This window comes from Hemicordylus capensis, chromosome 5 (assembly GCF_027244095.1).
Source record: "Hemicordylus capensis ecotype Gifberg chromosome 5, rHemCap1.1.pri, whole genome shotgun sequence".
Taxonomy (NCBI): domain Eukaryota; kingdom Metazoa; phylum Chordata; class Lepidosauria; order Squamata; family Cordylidae; genus Hemicordylus; species Hemicordylus capensis.
Window position 1 is genome coordinate 31,912,001 of NC_069661.1, and position 25,558 is coordinate 31,937,558.

General features: G+C 41.1%; 1 protein-coding gene across 3 annotated transcripts in view; it reads right to left on the reverse strand.

The window, feature by feature from the left end:
* PPP3CA (protein phosphatase 3 catalytic subunit alpha) overlaps positions 1–25,558 on the reverse strand; it is a 241,899-nt gene that overhangs the window by 76,276 nt on the left and 140,065 nt on the right. For all 3 annotated transcript variants that reach the window (XM_053254049.1, XM_053254048.1, XM_053254050.1), the window contains exon 3: positions 4,309–4,433. In XM_053254049.1, the coding sequence (XP_053110024.1) occupies positions 4,309–4,433 (125 nt within the window). The remainder of the gene's footprint in view (positions 1–4,308; positions 4,434–25,558) is intronic.

The window sequence follows — 25,558 nt, forward strand, 5'->3', positions numbered from 1 at the left end:
CAATCTGGAGTACAAGATAAAAGGTTTGGAACACATGGCATCTGAGGAAAGGGGCAGGAAATAAACAAGCTCAACTAAAAGAAAAACAGATTGCAAATATCTAGAAGGCTGCCATTCAAAAAGGAATGTAGTCCTTACTGGTCCCTTAGTGGCCACAGGACCAGCACAGACTGTGCAATCTGCATGGCTAACTTCTGACATTGAGGACAGGAGGACACCATTCCCAGGAGAAGTGCTACATACCCCCATCCATGTGTGAAGGAAGTTGCCATCAAAACGTTTCTTCACAATATGCAGTTTTAAGTTAGACAGCAAGATAACTGAAATATTCTTTAATGCAGGTGCTCTCAAACTTGGATCCCTGGATGTTAGATTACATCTCCCATCATGCCCAGTCACAATGTCCCCATTGTAGCTGGGGATAGTGGGGATTATGGTCCAATGACATCTAGGGACCCAAGTTTGAGAATCCCTGGTTTAACACAACATACCAGCTGGGAAGGTTGTGGTATTCTATTTCGTAGATGTGTTTTAAGTAGAAACAAGCCTCTCTCTCAGAATTTCATGGAAAATCCTGCTGTTACAACTGCTAAATTAAACTGCCACATGGAATCCTGTTCTCAAAGCTCCTCACAGCGGGTCCCGTACCGCACAGGGCAACACTGACAACTCAGCACTACCTGTGTGGCTGCGAGTGTCAAACACCGCCCATGATGCTGCACAAGAGCCCTGTTCTGCTGTAACATAAAACTGCACAATTGTAGTTGCACAATGCTATTCCATTATTTCTAATGGACATTGCATTACACAACATCAGTTGCAGAATTTTAAGTCACAGCAGAACAACTGTGTTGGTCTATGTATTTTAGACACTTGTAGACATGTGGGTGGTGCTGAAGAGTCAATGTTATCCTGCGCAACATACAAGTCAAGAAAAATGACAAGAGAGAGATGTTTCAAAACAGAGGTGGTTTTATTTGAGAGTAAGGGGTACCGTGGAATAAGGGAGTCACTAAAAGCAATATTATTACTAAAAATACATTACAAGATTAACCATACAACTGCTAAGAGGAAATTTAGCTTAATGTTAGAATTGAAGTAACTTCTAGACTGGCCAGAGAAAGGAGGCTCAGAGAAACAGGCTCTAGGATTTCAGAGAGAAGAGACAGGGATAGAGGGGGTGCAGACTGGGGCGCAGTAGTTATCATACAACCTCGGTTCTTCCTTCTGTAGTGGGTAGATCCTCGTGGCTCGGCAGACCTCTTTCCTCTGGGGTAGACCAGGGAGCAGCAAGTTGCAAAGAATCAAGGGAGTTAGATAGCAGGGATGGATCCAAAGAGCATCTGTTCTTATGAAGCCAACTCCAGGTGTTAGCGAGGAGGGTGGTGCAGATCGGATCTGGCAAGGGAACCGATCTAAGACCTGGATGCGAGGGTGGCCAGCAGAGCCAAACACAGCTAAGTGGTATAGCAAGTGTTTGCTGCAGTGCCAAAGTAACAGGTGACTTCATGAGACAGTAATCAAGCAGGGAGCATTGGAGGCCAAGGGGAGCACACTGGCTCAAGAATCCAGGGGCAGATAAAGCCCAAAACATGTCCTGAGGGGACATTCCAATTGATTTTCTTTCTTGGCTAGCAAAGTTCCGGGGAATCTCAAAAGACCCATTGTTTTGCCTGCTGTACTGCAATACAACACAATGAGTGAATAGGATGACACAAATGGAGTGGTTGACAGGTACATCTTCCAGTCCCTATCACTGCCTCCAGCCTTCTTTTGCTAAGGAGGGAGTGCACATTTCCGGAGCCTTAACTGACTTCCCTGCTGGGATAATTGGCTTTTAGCTCTTTTAAGGCATCATATGGAGGGGAGGTAAACACAAGGAGGGTCAATTGTGCAGAGAGACCTTGAACAGAGAGAGTTAATTGTTGCGAGTTAACTTCGGGAGTCTACTCAGGTATCCCAGCATGGGGAGGGCACGAGGCAAGTTCCCTTTCAATTTGGCTCTTTTGCAGCTGCTAAATCTAGGGGTAACTGCCCTACTGTCTATGAGTGACTGTTCCCCAATATGCCAACAAATGGAGAGCTCACAATGCTCTGAGGCTCCTGAGCATGTCAAAAGTGAAACCTATACACCTGCAGCCTCAGACATAGGCAGAGAGGCTTCTGGGAGCTAGCAGAAAAAGCAGTGCTTTTTCTATATATACATTTCTATATATGTATACTCTAGATATAGTTGTAAAACATGGGCATATAGTTTTAGTATGATGTAAAATTTCATTTTCTGTGACTGATCTGTCTTTTAGCCTTGAAATCATTCTGATATAGCATTTCTTATTTTGGCACATCATTTCATTGCTCCCAGGTATCTTGCTTGTTATCAAATTCATATACTGTACTATCAAAGGCAGCTATTCATTTCTTCTCCCTATCTAAATATTTTGCATTTACCTTTGTCACATTTCACTCAGCACTGCTCTCTATTTTGTCAAACAATTTCACATCCTAATCCTATCCCCAGAAGTATCTGCAATCCATCCCACTTTTGAATGAGCTGCAAATTCCCTAAGGTACGCAGCTCTATCCCTTGGATCAAGTTATTATCAAAACTGTTAAATTGGATTATCTCTAGATACCACTGTGCTTAAGACTGCAAAGGGACTACTTTTATTTCAAATAAATTCATTCATGATCTTTAAAAAAAAAGTATTTAACTTGTCCAGAACATAAAACTCATTAGACATCAATTCCTTCCTTCTCCTTCCCTCCCCATGACTAAATTTACACCGGGTCTAATGCCGTGTTCCCTCTAAAAGGGAATCCCAGATGTTGTTGACTACAACTCCCATAATCCCCAAGCAAAAGCCACTGCAGCTGGCCAGGGGTGTAACAAGGTTGGAGTGGGTTCAGAAACAAGATTTTAAAATGGGGCACCGCCCCCCCCCACTGAAGCTCAGCTCATGAAGTAAAGAAATCTTAAATGAGGCTTAATAGTGGTAACAAAAAGCATTGTGTGTGTGTGTGTGTGTGTGTGTGTGTGTGTGTGTGTGTGTGTGTCTCCTATGTGCCACAATAGAACATCATCCTAAACTATATTTTAAAAGGTTTTGTAAATTGTGGATGATGAAAGTCATTGTTCTGGCAGCTCCAGGTCTTAATACTCACATCAATTTGGGAGGATGAATACAAAGGTGGGTGTGCAGCTGGGGGAGTCAGTCATGTGACTTGCCTCAGGTGGGGGGGAGGCAGTGGGCCCCCAGACAACTGTTTCCCCTTGCCCTGTTATAGTTATGCCCCTGCAGCTGGGGATTCTTGGAGTTGTAGTCATCAACATCGGGGAATCCCCGTTAGAGGGATGACTGGTCTAATGCCGACACTGCATTTATTTTGGTGGTCATCAATACTATTTACACACATTGCAAAGGAATAAGAAGTCAGCTCTCCATTTAACTATAAGCACCAACAACAATTAATGCTATAAAAGGCAAAAGGGGTCAAATGTTAATTGCATAGTTATGTTCATAATTGTACAGTCTTTTCCCAAAAAGGTCAGTTTAGAATAATTTAATCAGACTTCTTGCATCCAAAGACAATATATTGTATCTTGCCGAGCTGAAATATCTTGTAGAAAAGCACCTTCTAATCTCCTCTTAAATGACTGAGTAATAATGATGAAATTTATACCATCTCCCTGCTCTAGCGTATCTGGTGATCATGGTTCAGCATGCTTTCTGCAGAATAGATTTTCCTATTCAACCACCCAAAGGGGGCATTCACAAAAACTAGGAATGTAGTGGGGTATGTGTGCATATTTAGTTTTAGAATAATGGAAGTGCACCGCCGCCACTCCACCCCCAAACAATGGGCTCACATGCAGTATCAAAAGACAATTTTGGAAGTCGTCAGTTTCAGAACTGGTTACACTGTTCTTTGGTTACACTATTCTATGGCCAGATCTTTGGATCTGGCCATAGTTGCAGAAATGTACTGGGAGTGCAAAGATCCAAATCACATAGTACGGTGCAGTTTCAGGATTTGAGAAAGTAATTAAAGAGGCCTGATATTTGGCAAATGTAATACTGTAATGTTTAAAAATTGTAACAACTGAACACTCTGGCCAGAACACACAAATGAACACTTGCCCTATAATAATTCAATAGGATGCTTTATACAAAGCAATCTTCTGTACCAAGCTTGCAACAGAGACAGCAGTGAAAGCTGAAGCCATGCATTTACTAGAATATGATGTGTTTTTTCTTTTAAATCTGCTTTGCAAGTTAGTTTCATATCCAAAGTGTGAAACATACTTACTTCAATACTGAAGTACCCTCTGTCAACATAGTCCCCTAGAAAAAGGTACCGTGTGTTGGCAGGAGAACCACCCACTTCAAAGAGTTTCATCAAGTCAAAGAATTGTCCATGGATGTCCCCACAAACTAAAAGAGACAGGAATGAAAAAAAGCAGTTTATACCATTCATTATATACACACATACAAATGTATTTATGTGCTAACATTCAAATCCTATCATAGGGCTCAATGCAAATTGAGGGGATGAAAAGCTACCTTTTACTGAGCCAATGATTTGTCTAGCTCAGTCTGCACAGTCTGATCTCATAGAAGGGGCTGTGGCCAAGATCTTTTAACTGGTTTTACAGTCATCAGCCTTTGAACCTGGAACACTGCTCTGCCACTAATCTACATATGGTGTGTGTTTTTTTAAATCCCTGAAGTAAAAGAGCACAATTATGAAGGTGTAATTGCCCCTGGTGTGCATGCTATTTTTTTCTGCAGTATCACCATTAAATAGAATTTGAAGTACTTATAAAAACTCTTCAAAATGTGTTTGATTGGAGACAATAGCTGGACAAAATAAATGTGTGCATATGAAGGGCAATAACGTCTCTATTATATCATTTTTTTAAAAAAAAGGATTGTCTGTTAACAGCATCAGGTCATTTTACTGATGTGTCCTCCACTACCAGAAGTTAACTTTCTGCTTATGTGCACCGCCATCATCAAAAGTGAAAGGAAACTGAGGGGAAGAATTCACAGAGCATTCAAATTGGTAACTCTGCACTGATTTGTCTAATGGAACTACCCTTGACGTACCAGCAATTTGGGTGTTTAACCCAGTAAGATATTGAGGAATTATCTTGATTCTGAGCATCACAGGGAACACAGTATTCACGAGACAGCAGGAACATTATTTAGAACAACTGAAGAACAGGAATAGTTTGGTACAGAACCTTCTAAATTCCTTTACTTTGCTGAAATAGGATAGACCTTTTCAGCATGAAACACATACAGCTGGGAAACCATTACAGGAGGACCTTGGTATTCGTGGAGGTTCCATTCTGAGCTAATGCCGCAGATACCAAAACCTCAGATACTGAGGCATAAAGTGAATGGGATAGCAGGGGTTAGGTTCTGAAGGACACGCAAAATTGCCAAAAACTGACAAAAAACATGAAGAAAAAAACCAAAATAAAGTGCCCTGCCATGCTCCGTGGGTCCCCAGCAGTCCAGAAATGCCTACCAAATGACTTAAATCTATCATTTTGGGAGATAAAAATTGGGTTTTTAAAGAACCTTTTCTTTGACAAGGAGCCACAAAATGGAGACCAGAAATGACCTCTGAGGTCATCTCTGGCCACCCCCGATCTACGGATACACTAATTGAACCCTTTTTTGCTGATTTTTTTTTGCACGTATACCAAGGTTGGGTGCCAATTATCTAACTGTGGATGGCGAATCTGTGAATAAGGAGGTCCTCCTGTACATTGGGAAAAGTATGTATGTATGTATGTATGTATGTATGTATGTAGGTATGTATTTTTGAGTTTCTATACCGCCTTTCATTAAAAACAACCCCAAGGCGGTTTACAAAAGTTAAAGAACATACAATAAAAATGACAATTAAAATATTAAGCTAAAAATACAAAACACATCTAATTTAAGAACTATAAAATACAAGCATAAAAACACAAAGACACAAGAATAAAAACACATAGAAGCAGTAATGCTCTAGATGAATTTTAGGTAAAATAGTTAGCAGGGAAATTAGTACAGGAGTTTTAATTCCTGGCCCCAGGAAGTGGTCTGAAAGAACATGACAAATCAATCATGTTGAAGCTAAGCAGGTCTGGGTGCTTCTCACAGGAGGGAGAACCCTATGCACTAGGGATGTGCTTAAAACACAATTCAGAAGCCGAATTGTGGCACAATCCTTTCAAAATAGAGGGTTTTCCCAGCCCCTTTAATGCAAAGAGAGCAGGTCATAGAGCGGCTTCATCCCCTGAGGGGAATATCTTGCAGTGCTCACACATCAAGTCTCCCATTCATATGCAACCAGGGCAGACCCTGCTTAGCTAAAGGGACAAGTCATGCCTGCTACCACAAGACCAGCTCTCCTCTCCTGAGTAGAGCTCAGGCGTCCATCCCTGTTCCTCCACCGGCTGCCACCACTGCAGTACCGGCAGCACTGCCCCCAGCTATGTACATGTGCCAGTGGCGCTCTCTCCCAGCTGCCCCACACAGCGCAAGCATGCGGGGGCAGCTAGGGGAGAGTGCCGCCGGCATGCATGGATAGCTGGGGGGAGCGCTGCCAGTACTGCAATGGCAGTGAGCAGAGGAGGAACAGGGATGGACTTGCTTTCCTTTGTGTTAAAGGGGCTGGGAAATCCTTTGATTGTGTCGCTATTTGGTGTCCAAATCACGTTTTGGTACATCCCTACTATGTACTCCACCTTGAGTTCCATGATGAAAGAAAAGCAGGCTACAAATATAACTACCCTATACATAAATAAGATGCAGACTTATTTCATTGTAAAGTTGGTTGGCTAAAGCCTGAGTTCCTAATCTTGTTGCCCGCCACCCCCACTCCCGATGCTGTTGCGGCTGAAGCTGTGCAAGTTATAGCCCAACAATATCTGGGGATTCAAAGTTGGAACCCTCTGGGCTGGGGCAATATAAAAACACAGATATATTTATGTAAATACAAAGTGATACAGATACAGCCTTCAGATAAAAGTCATTTAAGCATCCTACTCATAGGTCACACCCACCCTTACTATTTAATCTGATGTAATAGTAAGTATATGGGCATCTTGCTTTTAGTTACATGAAAGTACATCAAAATATACTGTTACACGACACAAGCAAGTCCAGAAGCAAAACAAATAATGTTTAAGTTTATTTGTTGCCCTTAAAAAGGTTTTTGCTTATCCACAAACTATGTATGAAGGCACAGTAAAAGCTTAGTAGTAGTACTGTTAACAATAATTTCAGCGGTTTTTCTTCCTCTTCTTGAAATGAACTTTTTCATCTTTATTTTATCACTCACCTAAATATCAAGGTATCCAAGGTGGGACAAGCGTGCACACAGATTTTGCCATATGCACAGAAGGTTAAGAAATATGCCAGCACAAATTAATATTATGTGTGTAGTACTATGTTGATAGTAGCCCTATTTTCACAGAAGATGAACAAGGGAACAAATGCACCCAAAGTGAGGAGCAGGATTGCACTGGCGGATAATACCCCCCTGAATGGCACACATTCACTTGAGCGCATATTTTGCATTTCCCCCCTAGATTAAAAGTACATCCAATGTAAAAGTAAAGGTTGGTTTATCAATCATCCCATACTTTTTACAGCTTATTCCAATCCGACAGTTGGGACAAATAACTGTCCTGTTTGTTTGCAGAGGCACTTAGCATGTTCCTGTAGCCAATAAAAGGATAATAAATTCCCATCAAGTTTTACACTATTTTATTTACTAGGGCCATGTGCTACCCAGTGATAAACATCTCAAAATTGGGACTTAGAAGGGGGAAAGGCCAATTATTTACAGAGAAAGAAAATTATGGTGTACGTAAGTGCTGCTAATGAGGTTACACTAAAATTCACCACACTACACAATACAAACATTACTCATATTTCATAGTCTTTTCACAGCATGGTGTCACATTATCTTGACTTGCTATCTAAAGGAAAACTGCAAATTAACCTCCTTTCTCCCTCCTCTAATCATTAGGATATCCCTTCTTGACAGCTACAGGAAATCAATGCAGCAACTACAGCAACAGCGCTCTTCTCGGAGCTTTACTCACACCGGTTGTCATGTGAAACCAACATTACTACTGATACAAGCAATTTATTCCCTGTTTGCTTTTCTATCCTTCTGTGTCTAGCAACTGGTCTGAGCACCTCACAACGCAACATGTATTTGTCTGTCCAAATATTCATTCCCATTTTATTGCTCTGATGTCAAGGGCAGTTTTCATATGCCACTCCCCGCAACCAATATTTATTTTGCATGTATTTCAAAAATCTATACCCCTCCTTTCTATAAAAATATAATTAACAAAAAGCAAACATCAGGGAATATTCTATAAAAAGTAAGAAGGCAAATATCATTAAGAGTTATCAAACAGCAATCCAAAAGTAAACGCAGCAACAGTTAATTTAAAAGCATAAATAATGCCAATTGAATATAACAGTGGGAAGGATCAAGACTAAATTAGTTATGACTAACTTCCATTGACATTATTGGGACTTGCTGTCCACTGGAAGGAAAAGAGCAGTGAGGCCAGGCAAGATCTTTCTTGTGAGGCTGTGCCAGATTCTGGGAGCCACAACTGAAAAAAGGTCCTCCCTCTTGTGGTAACTCGCCACACATCCAGATAGTGACTGACATACAGAGCAAAGAACTGCTAGCAGAGAGTGCAAGTTATGGGTGTCATGGGTTAGAATGCTGGACTAGGACAGAGAGACCCGAGTTCAAATCCCCATTCAGTCATGGTACCCACTGGGTGACTCCGGGCCAGTCACTTATCTCTCAGCCTAACCAACCTTAATGGGTTGTTTTGAGTATAAACCCAAGTTACCCCTGCTAACTTGGCAAAGAGGCACCTTTTAACATGGTGATTCTCTTTATTTAGTAGGGAAAGAGTAACTGGCCCTATCCACCCCCAGCACAGTACCTCCAGTGACTGTTGCTGGCATCTATCTTGTGTTTCTTTTTAGATTGTGAGGCCTTTGGGGACAGGGATCTACCTTATTTATTTATTATTTCTCTGTGTAAACCGCCCTGAGCCATTTTTGGAAGAGTGGTATAGAAACCGAACAAACCATATAGGCACCTTTGGGCTCCTTGGAGAAAACGTAGGATATACGTGTCAAAATAAACAGATTTGGGGTTAGCACAATAAATGAGCTTAGCTTTTCTTTAAGAAAAGGGGGGGGGGATTTGCAGACCTATAGATCTCTTGTGCTATAACACTCCTGTGCAAATGCCCTATTAAAACAAATGGGGCATGTTGCACAACTGTTGTGCAAGCATGCCTGCAGTAACACAAAACTAATCTCGAACACAAACTCCAAACTTAGTGCAACAGTTTTCTGCTAGCACAACACCTTTCTGTAAGCAGTTCATGGCTCTGGATATCTGACAGTGAGAGGATGTGAAGAAAGGCTCCAAGCATGGATTGTAATGCTTGGGAAGGTTCACATGGGTGGGGGCGGGGGGGGGGGGAGATACTCTGGTGCCAGTTTTGAGCTTGAAAGGTCAAAGCATAAGAAAAGCTATCATCCTGATTTCTGCAGTAGCCATTCAGTTACCTCTGAGAAATTGTCTCAGTACAGTCCCTGCTAACTGCTAACTTAGCAAAGAGACACCTTTTAAAAGTGGCAATTATCTTTATCATGCTCATTACTGCTAGACCAGCTGACCTCCATGTAGTGGAGCTCTTTGTATTTAGTAGAAATGTAACATATGAAGCAGCCCTGAGAAACACATTGCTTTTATCAAAGCCACTCACTCCAGGGGACAACAGAAAACAGCTTCCAGCATCCATCCTAAATCAGAAGCCTTCATTGTTTGTATTCTACTCTTGAACTACTCCATCTGTCAAGCCACTACACTACAGTTTCCCCCCCACCTTCTATAGGATTGGCAAGACGATGATTCAGGCCAAGGCCACAATCCTCCCTTTAATTCAGACACAATACCATTTTGTCAAGGCACCTACATGTAATGATGTAATAAATCATGGTTGAGGAAACCTGAACGCATTTTTCACTCAGGAGTAGCTTATCAACAAGGAGGAGGTATTGGAGGTTCTTTATTGGCAGGCACCTCCACGCAATGTATGTTGAATGGTTGCTGCAGAATGACTTGACTTGTATGAAACAAACCATGGTTGGGGGGCAGGAATCCTCTCTTAATGGTGCCTCTTCCAATGTTTAAGAACAGTGTAGGGCAATTCACAAAGAAGGGAGGTTTACAGATTTTCAGATTTTCTCAGATTTTTCTTTTTTTACAGATACAGATTTTTCTCTTTTTGAATAAATTTATTCAATTTATCACATTTCTATACTGCCCGATATATGCATCTCAATGATTGATTATGCAATCAAATAAAGGATTTGATTCCATAATTAAAAATTAGTAAAGAAGAACTAATGAGGATATCCACCCCTGGATACTGAATATTTATTTTATTTATTAAAATTCTTATATACCGCCTCCTCCAAAGACTCTAGGCAGTGGACAACAATACCAATCACATTTTTTTTAAAAAAAACCACACAATAAAATATGAATATGATACTCATTCAATTCAATATTCAATTTTTATGGGTCAGGCATTCTCAATCTTGGGTCCCCAGGTGCTATAAGACTACAACTCCTTCAGCCACTGTGGCTGGAGATGATAAGAACTGTGGTCCAGAAACACCTGGGGACTTAAGGGTGAGAACCTCTGTCCCTGGTGAAAGCAGTTCTCTCAAGGGGCCCAATTTAATTTTTTTAGAATATGCACTTTTTTTTGCCCCTGCTGAACATCCTCTCTCCACTACCACTGCTTTGAAATGATTCTCCCTTAAGATAGATTTTTATTTTTCCTAGAATGATCTCCACCAAACAGCAATCAGACAAGTGGTGTTTGGACATTTTAAAAGATGCTCTAATGTACAGCATCCCGAGAGTAGTACTGTTCTTTGCACCACATGTATATATTGCCCTATATAAAATCTCAGGTCATGTACGGGATTCTGAGAGTGATCTCAGAAGCCTCTCTTTGGCATTGATGGCTAAGGAGCATCATCCCCTCCACATTCTTCAACCCTTGTCCCAAAAAGGCCCAAATCGTAAGTGTGGTGGTGGGTGCTTCCGTGATCAGAAGCCCGGGGCATCCTAGCCTGCCAATCACAGAAACAAGTGTCATCACGGTTGTGGCATTGGCCTCTGCAGACAAACATGCAAGCTTGGAGAGTGCCATGGTGCGAAACTTCTCCTGTACTTCAGCACTGTATAGGGGCTTGCTGGTGTGCTCTTGGGATATGTGATACAGTGTCCTTCCCCCCCCCCCCCGCATGTCTGAACAGGGCTACAGTGAACATAAAGATGTGATGATAATACATCAATAGAATGAGGGTGTCACAGACAGCAAACAAAGCTGCTTTAGTATGAGGGCATTGCATCTTTGATTTGTCACATGGGTAAACCTACAAAATCAGGAATGTGAAGATAAATAAAAGCTCTTCAGGGAACTAATTGGAACAGGCTGTGTGCCTTAACACTGATGAAAGTGTTCATAAAATTCACCCTATTGGCTCAGCCTTAAATTCCACTGTCAATATTATTGAGGTATTACCTTTGATCACACCGCCTCTCCTTATAAAGCAGCAAGAGTAATCTGATTATCAAAAAGCTCAAACTATTCACACCCAATGTCATTCTAAAACCATAGCACACAAGCAATATATAATTTGTAATTCTACAAAAATTACACATGGACTTTAGAGCAAACCAACCACGAGCATCAATAGGCTGGAATTTTGAGCTCACAGATTTTCAAAGCCCTCACCTGCTTGACTGCAAGAGTTCATGACAAACGCAAGGTACTTACAGTTTGTGTAGAACTCCGAGTGACAGAAAATAACCAGAAAGCATCAGGAAAGGTGTAGGAAGTAAAGAGATAAGGAATACAAATGGGAAATCCTGCATTCAAAGAATGGGAAATCTAGTTTGCACTTATGGGCATCAAGAGACAGTGAGGTGAGCCTGAGGGCTCCTCCCAACTTTTCCTCAGAAACATTTCCAGAATGAAAGTAATATCTGAACATGCCAAAGAGAAGTACCAGATGCCTCCAGTTAGGATAAGGTAATTTACAATGGACCTTTTCTGAGATTTGGTGTAAAACCCATTCACACATTGTTTCAACACTCATACGACGAGTGTACAGGGGAAAACAGGTAAAGATCTGCATACAGGTACAATCATTCATATATTATGTTGAATGCAGGTACAGAAGTACACTTCCTATGTGTACCATGCATTTGAAGGTCCTGTATCCATGATCACTTTCAAAATGAACACGGGTACAGTCATTCACACAAACACATGTATGAGTGTACAGACATCTGTACACTCATACAGCATAATGTCTGAATCAGGATCATATTTCCCTCCATTCCAGCTCTCACACCGCCTATCCCCTCTTGCTGCATTTTGAAAGAAAACAGCTAGTGAATGTGGGCTCCTTTCCATCACAACTTTTCACCAATACAAAAGCCTCTGAAAATACAACAACAAGATGCCTGCGAACCACAACCCTTTAAATTTATTCAGACATTATGCTGTACATGCATTCAGGAGTCTGTACACACATACATGTTTTTGTGTGTATGACTATACCTTCATTCATTTTAAAAGTGAACCTGAGTAAAAGCCCCCTGGAATGCAGGGCAAATATAGGAAGCCTACTGCTGTATGTGCATGCTGCATGCGTGAATAACTAGAGACACATGGCATGTGAATGCAGCTTGTGTACAACACATACATAGGTTGGTGGAATCCGGGGGCTGTCAGTGCACTGAGTTCGTAGGTGCACATATTCCTAATGCCACAATTTTTAAAAGGCTAGATTTTTACTGAGCACAATTTATTTATTTATATACCATCCAAAACCTATGTCTCCGGGTAGTTTACAATAAAAAATAGTACAAATTAAAACATTAACATAATTAAAAATTTAACACAATGCTAAAATGCTTAAAAACTATTAAAAACTGTAAATCTAATTAAATTAGATGTAATGCTTTACAGTCCTTGGGTAACACAGAGTGGTAAGTTGTCCAGGTATTTGGGCTGGGGTGTGTGATTATACAGAACTTCAGATGTCCTAAATACAAAACACTATCCACTGACCCATAGTCTACACAAAGGTCACCTGAAGCTACTTTCTAAATTCATCTGTCCATTCTGTGGAAAATTTTAATCTTAACAATGCTTTATAAGGGTCAAACTATGGGTTATGTTACGCGAGTCATTAGTGTCAGTGTATGGGGTGTTGTACGGGAAGACTACTGATCTAGATCAGGGCCACATGTGGGGCAGTGGGCCATGGTCTCAATCTTCCCACCCACCCAACCCCATACACACACCCCTACCTATTTGCCTTGGTGAAATGTTCTTATTACATTTTTCACTAAGCTATATACAACATACTTTTTCCAGGAAAAATATCCCTCTGCTAGCAAAGCCTGACAAACATTACATGAAGTTGTTTGATATGCTAAGCAGAATACCTTAGCTTTATAGGTTTGTGACAGAAAGTTATCCTCTTTCTTTTGGTGGTACTTGTATTAATTATCTATCATCATGAGAAAACACACTTTCATCTGTCCATTTTCTCCAGTCATCAAATAAAAAATTTGGCATGTTCATGCTAGTAAGGTAGGTAAGGTGTCACCTTTCAAAATTGTAATAAAATATCTTCAAAACATGGTTGGCCAATGGCAGAAGACATGAGCCAACTAGGGCAAACAAGTGCCACGGTTAAAAAACAAACAGGTTGTTCTAATAAAAACGTATCAGCCTACTTTCCTTTCACTGTCTCTACAACTGGACTACATTCGATTCAGATCGAGGTCCACAAGTTAAATCTCTTGCACCTCAAATGTTCATGTGTCCGCCATCTTGGGTCAGGGCAGATGACATTACAAACTACACTGCTGGGAATCCCTATATGTCCCTACAGCTGAAGCCAATTTTGTTCAAGAGAGCTAAAATGTAGGGTTCCACAAGGCTCCATACTGTCTCCAATGTTTTTTAACATCTACATGAAACTGCTGGGAGAGAAACCGCTGGGAGAGATCATCAGGACGTTTGGTCTGGGGTGCTATTAGTATGCTGATGACACCCAGTTCTATTTCTCCATACCAACTTCATCAGGAAATGGCAAGACCCACCTAAGTGCTGGCTTGGAGGCAATATTGGGCTGGATGAGAGATAACAAGCTGAAGTTGAATCCTAACAAGACGGAGGTACTGTCTGTAGGGGGTCGGGGTCCAAAAGATGGTTTAGGTTTGCCTGTTTTGGATGGAGTTACACTCCCCCTAAAAAATCAGATTTGTAGTCTGAGAGTGCTCCTGGATCCCGAACTCTCCCTGGTTTCTCTCAAGTTGAGGTTGTGGCCAGGAGTGCTTTTTATCAGCTTCAGCTGATATGCCAGATACGTCCATTTCTGGAAACAAATGACCTTAAAATGGTGGTACAAATGCTGGTAACCTCTAAGCTTGACCACTGTAATGCACTCTATGTGGAGCTGCCTTTGTACGTAGTTCAGAAATTACAATTGGCACAGAATGCGGCAGCCAGATTGGTCTCTTGGTTTACCCGAAGGGATCATATAACCCAGATTCTAAAAGTACTGCACTGGCTGCCGATATGTTTCCGAACAAAATACAAAGTGCTGGTTATTACCTATAAGGCCCTTAATGCCTCCTTAGCCCCTTCTCAGGCGTGAACCCTGTCACCTATTAAGATCATCTGGAGAGGTCCAGTTATGGTTGCCGCCAACTCGTTTGGTGGCAACTTGGGACTGGGCCTTTTCTGTGGCTGCCCAAGGGCTTTGGAACATGCTCCCTGCTGAAGAAAGAGTGTCTCCTTCTCTGTTTGCTTTTAGGAGGACCTTGAAGGCATACCTGTTTTCCCAGGCTTTTAACTTATATTTAAATTTTAATGTATGTTTTAATCTATTGTGATTTTTATCTGTTTTTATGTATTTTAAATATTTTATTTTATGTTATGTTTTAATCTGTACACTGTCTAGAGATTTCTATACTAGGTGGTATAGAAATGCAATAAATAAAATAAATAATAAAATAATAAACTGGTTAAGTGGTTCACAATTAGTCCACTTGCACCTCAAAGGTTTATGCATCTGCCACATTGAATTGGGGTGGATGACATCATCACAAACAATGCCACTGAGGTGTCGTATGTGTCCCTACAGCTGCAAGAATTTTGGTACAAATTGGTTAAGTGGTTTACAAGCTAGCCCAATTGCGCCTTAAAAGTTCACATGTCCACCATCTTGAATTGGTGTGGATGACATCACAAACTACATTGTTGAGATGTTCCTGTGTGTCACACAATTCAAAAAATTATTTGCTATTTTGGCAACTCGTGTTCCTTAATATACAACAGTAAAACTAGGAAGAAACATACTTTCTGGATCCCCTAAATTTAATAGAGGGGATCTCTATTAAATTGAATCACACCATGGACATATTTAAGAAAAAAATGATAGAATAAATTAAGGCCACAATCCTACACTCATAACTTGAAGTAAGTCTAACTGAATACAGAGAGAATTACTTCAAAATTAAACTTGCATAGGGATTGCACCTGAAGACTTCTAAATAGAGGAATAAAATTTTCTATGTTTATAAATAATGGGTTGGATTCAAAGATTTCCTTCTGCCAGAAAAAATATCCCTTCCTCCAGAGGAAGGGAACCTTTGAATCCAACCCACCGTTTCCCAATTTTCTTCTTCATTTATTACAAATATCTCAAAGGCCTCTTAGCAACAACAAAAGTGTTTTTGATCATTTCAGGACTTCTCAACTTTCCTGTTTCACAAAAAAAACACATTTCCACTTTTAGAAGAGCATTCAATATAATACCCTGTTTTGTTTTCTCATATACTTTTCCTTTATTCACACTCACAAGGTAACTTATCCAAAATAACTGAAATAGATTCATTATGCAAGAACTTGATTAGCTTGTATAATGAAGTCATGCAACTTTCTATCCTTTTCTTATTGATAAAATAGCAACTTTTACAGTAACAGGATCCATCAGTAAATGTAGATTTGCCAAACACAGAATAGCTTGCAATACAATATGAAACTCCAAACTATATGATTGATCAATTTATCTCTTCCTCAATAAAAAGGGAGGGATTCACTGCAGCTTGCATTCAAATACATGCAATTATTACAAGACTTGATTAGGACATGACTTTAGAATCTAATAAAATTCTTTAGATTCTTAAAAAAAAATAAAAATCAAAAGCAATTTCCGTTGCTCCTATTACCAAGGTTGGTATTTGTCTGCTGTACAGAAATTACCTTAATAAAGCCATTAAATCCATTTTATCAGCTTACCTCTCCGTTAATACAATCAAAATGCGCACATAGTACAACTTTATTATGACAGAAAATACACTTTGAGAGAAAGAAGGAGAAACTCTGCACAGTGGGAAAGTATCTGAATGCAGTTATCCTTTCATGATCTGATTTCTTCAATGGCTGCAAATGGATGCAATATTATTTATTGGGTTTTGAGATGAAAGCTTGCTTTGCCGCCCACAGACACTTATTAAATATTTTATCTTGAAAGCTGCAAAACAGAGCCCAAGGGCTTTTAGAGGAGAGCTCCACTCCATTTAACTTACAGAGGACACAGTTTTAGCTATTATATTGCAAGCCTTTGCTGACCCTGAAGTTAGAGGATGATGGCCAAATATGATCCTCAAACTCCATCCCTACATACGTCCATATGGTCTTTGGTTACATGACCTCATACAATTATATCCAGCTGAAAAACACATTGACAGGGTGGGTTAAAGCTGGTTAACTTGAGGCCAGCTTAGATTCAAAGATGCATCAGTAATTGGATCTCTTTCTTTTTCCTTTTAAAGTCAAACACAGCAGGGGGTACCATTGAGCTGGGAGGGCAGCTTAACCCTTTTCCTCCATGCTATTTTCTGTAAATTTTGTTAGTCTCCCCCCCTCCCCCGCCGCCCCACACCTTTTTTTACAGCAAATACAGGATGGTACAATTTCAATGCTTCACCTCAGTGCATTGATCCCATCTTCCCCTTATTTTCCTGGTTTTAATAGCATCCCTCTGAAGTTGCTATCTGACATACAGGGGAGACTATTACATATACTGTATTTAGATATCACTTTTCAACCAAAGTTCTCAAAGTGGCTTACACGGTTCCCCAAAGGTTCACAATCTAAAAACAGAAACAAGTTGGACACCAGGAACAGCCACTGGAAGGTCACTGTGCTGGGGCTGCATAGAGACAGATGATTCCCCACCCACACACTAAATATAAGAGAATTGCCACTTGGAAAAGGTCCCTCTTTGCTCAGTCAGCAGGGAAATCATCAGGGGGTTAAGCCACTCCATTCCACTCCACTGCAGTGCCACAGCTCAGATTCAATCCTGCCCCCTGGTGCAGCTGCATTTACTTTTTTTTTTTTTTTTAAGCTGAATATCCAGCCATAGATCAGCTTGTATCACAACTAATATGATTGTACTAGTCAGTACCAGAGTCTAATCTTAGTCTGGTCTTTGGATAAGAACATGACTTCAAAAGCTTTCTTTTTTTTAACAAACAAAAACAAAAAATCTCTACATGTCCCCACAATGAAATCATTAAAAAGATCCCCCCACCATTGATACACTATGCCTTGCATCCTTTTGCATACCATATTGCATTCTGGTATGATTTAACACTTAACTCTTTCACCCATTCGCCCACCTTCTCTCTGCCATAATAGCTTCTCATGTGAATCAGAGTACAGAGCGCAACAGTCAACAATATATTTGTAATTACATAAAGGAATAATTGCTTCTAAAATGCTAATCCCACTACTGAACATGGAGCTCTTTTCACTTAGGGCACTTTCATCAAAGGGGGCATATGACAGACTGCTGGCAGGCAGATGCTACTGCTAGTGTAGTTGACCTATATGGATGAAAAAGAGGTTCTTCAGAAAGCAGTGGTGGACTGGTTGAAAGGCATGGCTGGTATGATGCACATCATGGCAAGGGAGCCACACATTGTGCTGATTTGATCTCTATTCTCTCCTTCATATAATATGAAAGTGGCTTCAGACACATAGGCATGGCCCACGTTTGTTTGCATGTTTTTGCATGCATACGGTTGTATAGGAAACAACGGCTGACATTCTGCACAACCCTCAAGGATATATTTTAAAGTCAAGTAGTCCAAAGTTTTGGAGGAATGAAGCAGTCATGATTATTACTCCCCTCCTCTTTGGTAAATGTCTCCTTGCTCAGCAACACACTGCATGGAGCTGCAATGCTGAGTCTTCCACTACGGGAGCTCCTGCGATGCAGTTCTAACACTGCACAGAATTTCAGCCAATCCATTCTATGTATTTTGGTACCATTCCCCGGCCAAGTTAAAACTGGCAAAATGGGTTCTGTACCAAGGAACAGTTCTCCATCCCTATTTTTTACCTGTCAAGTTAACTACTCCCAGATAAGAATCTCAGAGAATTGAGGAATTCAATATTTGTTAAGAGCATCCTTTCTTCAGAAGATGCTGAATTTCACTTCAAGGCTGTTCTCTAGAAGAGGTGCAAAAGTCTGTTGTGGAGATCATACAAATCACTTCAAATACTGCTTTTAAGCTTTCCCACTAAACATTCTCTGTGATTGGGTGGGACACAAATAGCTTACAAATACAAGCCATACATTCAGAGGCACTTCTACCACTGGGCTTTCTCTTGCATCCCACTTGCATCCCACACTTGCATCCCACACTTGCATCCCATCAGTGGGTAAATGCACAAATTACAACACACCCTCCCACTGTAACATGCACGTCCTAGTGGGTCTTGAGCCAGGGACTCTGGCAGCAAAGTACAAGCACCTTACATCCTGCACCACCAGGTCAGCTTGCAAACTGAAGGAGCGTTCAGTCTACTCCCCATTGTGCTGCAGAGACCCAATGGCCATGAACTGTTCATCAGCCCAGTCAGATCATGTCAAAGGGAAAATCCAAACAGGGACCTAGCTGACTCCACATACTCCTTTACTATATTTCTCTTCTATACGAGCAACTTGTCACACCACAACAGCCCTGCTCCATCTGACCACGTCTCTTGCTCTGACCCCTCTGATTCTCAACCTAATCTGTTGCCTTCGATCTTGCTTGATTTGATCCTCGTCTGCCTGCAGTGGAACCACACCCTGCCCGCTCTGACTCTCCTGGGCCTGATAGCACACAAATGTCAACCAAACTTTCAAACACAATATAGATTTCTCATTTCACATGATGAACAAGTTCCAACAGATATAAAAACCACTGTATACATGCAGCTGACGACAAGACCATGTGCTGTCAAAACTAAAATTTCACAAGAGCTTATCTTGTTGTCAAAATTGATGTTTTTTAATGTTTTGTACAACACCTCAACTGTAAGAGATTTACTAAAAATAAAGGCTGCCTAGCCTGCTTAGATGGCAGCTTTGTATTTTATGAAGTATGTCAGAGACATTTGCAGCTTCATGTACATTGCAAACAATGCACAATAAGCAGGAAGTGAGAGATCATGTAATCAGAACAGTTCTTCCCATTCAAACTACCAAGTTCTAAATTGCTCAGGGTAGATTTCTGCTTTTCAACTCATCTATTGCAATGCCACCATAGCATTTTCACAAAATGTTCAAAATCATTTCAACTTCACAAACAAATAGGGTAAGACTAATTGATTTGCCAAGGGCTAAACCAAGGAATGATCTCCTGAACATCTATAAGAGAACCAAAGATAAGAATTAGAACATGTTTCCGAGCTAGCAGTGAAGTTGCAATCCCTCCCTCCCCCACCCCAAATCAATGCAACCAATTGTTTCTTGAAAAGACTACAGAATTTAGCATGAATTTTCAGAGGATTAAACAAGGGAATGTGAATAGGGACAACAGGAAATAACGTATTTGCCTTTTACTCATGAACTTTCTATAACCCCGGAATCATTAACAAATAAACAGCAAATATTCAGTGTGAACACAAAAAATGCTATTTGCATGATCAGTGAACTACATGAGGAATACAAGGATTACATTCAGATGCAAGCTACAGCCTGACATGACATGTGTGGTCATCCATGGGTATGGGGGTCCCACAAGCTCTTCATCTTTCCATCACATGATATGATTTCTAAACTTCCTTCTGGGTTCTTGGCAAATCATAGTATGCTGGGTTCAGACACAAGGGCTTAGGGGAATTTTGCCCAGCTTTGGCAGATATACCACTTGTGCCCATTCTTGGATCTGTCAGACGATCCATGTACTTGTTACATCTCATTTGGATTCCTGCAACACACACTATACAGGGATGCCATTGAGGAAATGGTCCAGCAGTGGGATGTCAAATGGTCCAGCAGTAGGAATCTTGACAAGGTTGACTCATTGGCTACCTGTTTATTTCCAAGTGCTATTCAAGGTGGTGGTGATTACCTTTAAAGTCCTTCCCAGTCTGGAACAAGGGTGCCAGCTCATCATGTTGTATCCTGTATGGTTTTTTTTAAACAACATGCTATGCTATGTTCTCTTGGGATGATGACTAAAGAATTTTAAACCGCCCAGAGATGCAAGTTTTGGTATAGAAATATTTAAAATAATAAATTAATAACAACAACACGACGTGCTAATCTATCCATTATATATTAGCAATAGATCAATATAACATGGTGCAGAGAATGACTGTAGGTTGGAGGAATTTTCCTCTCCTTCCTGCCTCAGCCAGTTAATGCTTAACTCACTGACCAGTCTGAATCAGCTCCACAGCATGAGGAAAGACTACCGCTGAGTCATCCTTTCCCTCTGCTTGGGAAGCAAACTAGCTGGCTTAAAAACCTTTAACTTTCCAAACCCAGAAAGCTAAGAAAGCCAGAAAGCCATCAAGCCACCACTTTAGGAAATCTTTCCCAATGGGGTTTGGGGTGATTAGCAATCCCCGTTTCACTTTTGCTTCCCCTTGCCAGGAGGAAATAATAACTCTTCCCTCCATGCGTCTATCTCAAGACTAGAGGAGAGGTGGTCTTGTGGAAGCAAGCATGACTTGTTCCCTTAGCTAAGCAGGTTCCACACTGGATGCATATGAATGGAAGACTAGAAATGTGAGCACTGTAAGATATTCCCCTCAGGTGATGGAGCCACTCTGGGAAGAGCATCTAGGTTCCAAGTTCCCTCCCTGGCATCTCCAAGATAGGGCTGAGAGAGATTCCAGCCTGCAACCTTGGATAAACCATTGCCAGTCTGTGAAGACAATACTGAGCTAGATGGACCAATGGTCTGACTCAGTATATGGTAGCTACCTATGTACCTGCATGTGGAGTTAATGCTTAATTTGGCTGATCTGTCTTTGAGACATGTTTCTTCACCAGAGAACTCCCACTTCTCCTTAGTTATTGATTAACTACCCCTGGAGGCTTGAAAAAGGTAAAGAACAAAGAGCAAGGGAACTTTTATTCAATTACTACAGTCTAGTTCCGTTTGAGGCTTTTAGCTTTTAGATACACTTCAAAATACTTAGTTGTTTATAAGAATACCTTAAAAAGCACCCCAAATGATTCTGGGGTGGCACACTTTCAAATTTAATTACCTAGTTGCAAATCACAGCTATTTAGGAAATACAAAGCACACACACACACACAAATATGACCAATAAGACAAATATTTACATACTGCTTTTCAACAAAAGTTCCCAAAGCAGTTTACAGAGATATAAATAAATAAAATATAAAAGTTTCTAACACAAAGTCTGCCTAAACAAACTTTTCCCTAGATTAATCTTCCTGAAGCCAAAGCCCAGGCTTCCTATCCTTGAATTCACCAAACCCCTGATGAAAATCAAGCTTCCTGCAGTTCTATCTTCCAAGAGCTGCAGTGATCCTGTTGCAGCAAACTTCACTGCCACATATCCCCTTGCTACTCCAGCAGAGAACTTCCATTTTTGTTCCCAGAATTCCCAGCAACAGCTCTCTAGGTCTCACTCACCTGGTGTACTGATTGGTTGTGCCTGGGAGTTCACCAGCCTGTCAGTCAGGAAAAGGGTTCACTTCCTGTTAACTCTTTAGAGGGAGGGTAGACTGGTCACTACACATGGTGTTAATTTCTTGGCTCTTTTAAATCAAGCAGCTGCTAAATGCAACTACATTGTGTGCCTATAAATCTACCTGTTAAATACCTTCCCCAAATGGGCCCTATTCTAGTATTTTCAGCCTTTGGAAGTGAGACTAACTAGTATCAGAAGAAGCCCTGCCCTACAACATCCCATCAGACTTGCTCACTTGTGGTTGAGGTTGTCTTACTAGTGAAGTGCTCAGTTAATTAGCAATAATATGACCTCATCCTGCTTCTGCCACTTCTGCCAATACCTGCTTTTTATTATTTAATATGTCTCATTCAAAATGCTTTTATCCTGGGTTTAAAAAAAAAAGGAACTGTAAGTTTCCTCAAGTGCCCTTCATGGAACAGATGGTGCCTACATCTGGGCTTGAAGAAGTACTACCCTCTTCAGTTCAAGCATGACGACAAATTGATGAGTAGTTTAAATTGGACATAGTTGCTTAACTGGATCGTGCCTAAAGACTGGGGCATTTTATTTTGGCGGGCAAGTTAGTGTTTAATCTCTTCCATTGAAATCAGTGGAACATAAGAGCGCTTAACTCTTCAGTGGGGCAGGGCATTAATGTGCACGGGGGTGGGTGGGTGGGTTGCATCCTTGATGGCCGCATGATTTTGGTGGTGTTTGGTTGGCACTATACTAAGTTATTTCTGGAGATGGTTTGCACCCTCCTGAAATCACCGGAGAATCCCTTGACTGGAGACAACAGGATCTCGACTGCAACAGGTGTAGGAGCATACACAGGCTGCCCTGCACTGCCAGCAGCCATGTTAATCTAGGGCAAGATATTAGCACAGGCTGTTCCCGACTTGAGACCAACTGATTCTGCTTCTGTGTGGGTTGGTGAAGGAGTAATTTAATCCCAAAGTGAATTTAACCCCCTGTGGTGTTTTTGGTTAATCCATTCATTACATAGGAAGCTGCCATTTACTGAGTCAGACCATAGGTCCCTCTAGCTCAGTATTGTCTACGTAGACTGGCAGCGGCTTCTTCAAGTTTGCAGGCAGGAATCTCTCTCAGCCCTAGCTTGGAGGTGCCAGGGAGGGAACTTGGAACCTTCTGCTCTTCCCAGAGTGGTTCCATCCCCTGAGGGGAATATCATTGATCCAGGCCGGCTTTTGAATGCTGCTTTAGTTACTTTTATTCCAGTCCTAGAGCAGAGGTGCGGGCTGCAGCAAGAGCATGAAGGACAGACTGCACTTCCCCCTCTGTTAATAATATTTATCTTATTAAACAGTCAATATTCCTGATTCAACTCCACTGTCTTGCCCTTGCATACCACAACTCTCTCCTCTGGATCCTACACCCCGCATCCGGTTTAACATACGTGTGACTTGCCTCTGGGCAAATACTTTGACCCCTGAAAACAGTAAAAATTTCAGGATATTTTAATCTAACATCAAAATTTTCCCCAAGGAAGAATGGACAATGAATAACAAATCTCACCAAGGAACAAATCCACAATGCAATAAACCCTGTATATATATAACTGTTTGAAATACATAAGATCACTTTCCCAAAGAAGGCTCTTCTTCTTTATAAACTGCTGATTCTTGCTGCTCAGTTGTGATCCTGATATACCAGTAATGGAATCACAAGCATCTCAGCAGAGGGAACAGATGGCCATTCTCCAACTGGAGATCCTGTTCTCCCCTAACAGGCTTGATATTTCTAAATGCTGCTGTAGTGTCCTTGCTGTTTTCACTATGCTCCACTTGTTATGATCATACTGTACTTCATAGCAGCTATTTGAGAGTTCAGCTATGAAACAAGGCCAAAAAATAATGAGCAGCACACTTGCTTCTGTTTATATTCATCTTAGTGAAAGCAAAAAGGTTTCCCTCCCATTAAGGCAATGATATATTGAAGATGGAAAAGAAAGAGAGAGAGAGAGAAATATATGAATGGATTAATATCAGGACATGCTGAAACAATGCATATAAATAGGTAAAGCATTATTTTGCTTTACCCATTAGTAACATAGTATTGTTACAGCCTCTATGCCCAAATATACAAAGATATCTTCACAAATGTTGCAATCCACATGTAGCTCAACATGGCTCAAAGGACAAGATGTAGAAAATAAAAATGTATTAGAAAGTAAACCTGTTTCAAAGCACTACCGTTAAGTAATCAAAGGCCACCCAGAGGCAGGCACTAGTGGCAGGGAAAATGTTTGGGCTGCTGCAAGAGAAAGGGGGCATCACTTATTTATTTGTTCAATTTCTAGACTGCCCTTACAGACTAGCTCAGGGCGGTTCACAAATATCACAAAACAGTTAAAAACAACCAATGATCAGGAACAAAGATTTTAAAATACAATAAAACAGCAAGCAAGCAAGCAAGCAAGCAAGCAAGCAAGCAAGCAAGCAAGCAAATAAATAAATAAATATTCAAAACCTTATAAAAACCTGATACATTAAGAACCCTTTAAAACAATTTTAAACCCTGGAAGGCCAGGCCAAACAGGTAGGTCTCTAGGGCTCTCCTAAATTCCAATAAAGAATCCAAATTACAAATTTATGCAGGGAGCGCATTCCACAATCTAGGAGGGACTACAGAGAAGACCAGCCTCTGGGTCGCCACCAGACAAGCAGGTGGCAACTGGAGTTGGACCTCCTCAGATGATCTTAGTGTGCGGTGGGGATCAGACCAGAGAAGGTGCTCTCTAAGGTAACCTGGGCCTAAGCCACTCAGGGCTTTAAAGGTAATAACCAGCATTTTGTATTTTGCCCGGAAACATATCGTCAGCCAGTGCTGCTGTTTCAAAACAGGCATAATATGGTCTCTCCGAGTTGCCCCGGAGACCAGCCTGGCTGTTGCATTTTGAGCTAACAAGTTTCCGAACTACGTACAAAGGCAGCCCCATGTAGAGTACATTACAGTATTCAAACCTGGATGTTTCCAGCTGGTGCACCACTGTTCTGACATCCTCCTCCTTAAGGAATGGATGCAGCTGTCGAATTGGCCTAAGCTGATAAAAAGCACTCCTGGCCACGGCCTCCACCTGAGATACCAGAGTGAGGTCTGGATCCAGGAGTACCCCCAAGCTGCATACCTGCTCCTTCCAGGGGAGTGTGACCCCATCCAGCACAGGGAGATCTAACTCATCCCTCAGATTCTGAGTCCTTACAATGAGCACCTCCATCTTGCTTGGATTCAGCTTCAATTTGTTATCCCTTATCCAGTCCATTACTGCCTGTAGGCAGGCATTTAGGGAACAAACGCCATTTCCTGATGAAACAGATGAAAGAGAGAAGTAGATTTGGGTGTCATCAGCATACTGATAACACCCAGTACCAAATCTCCTGA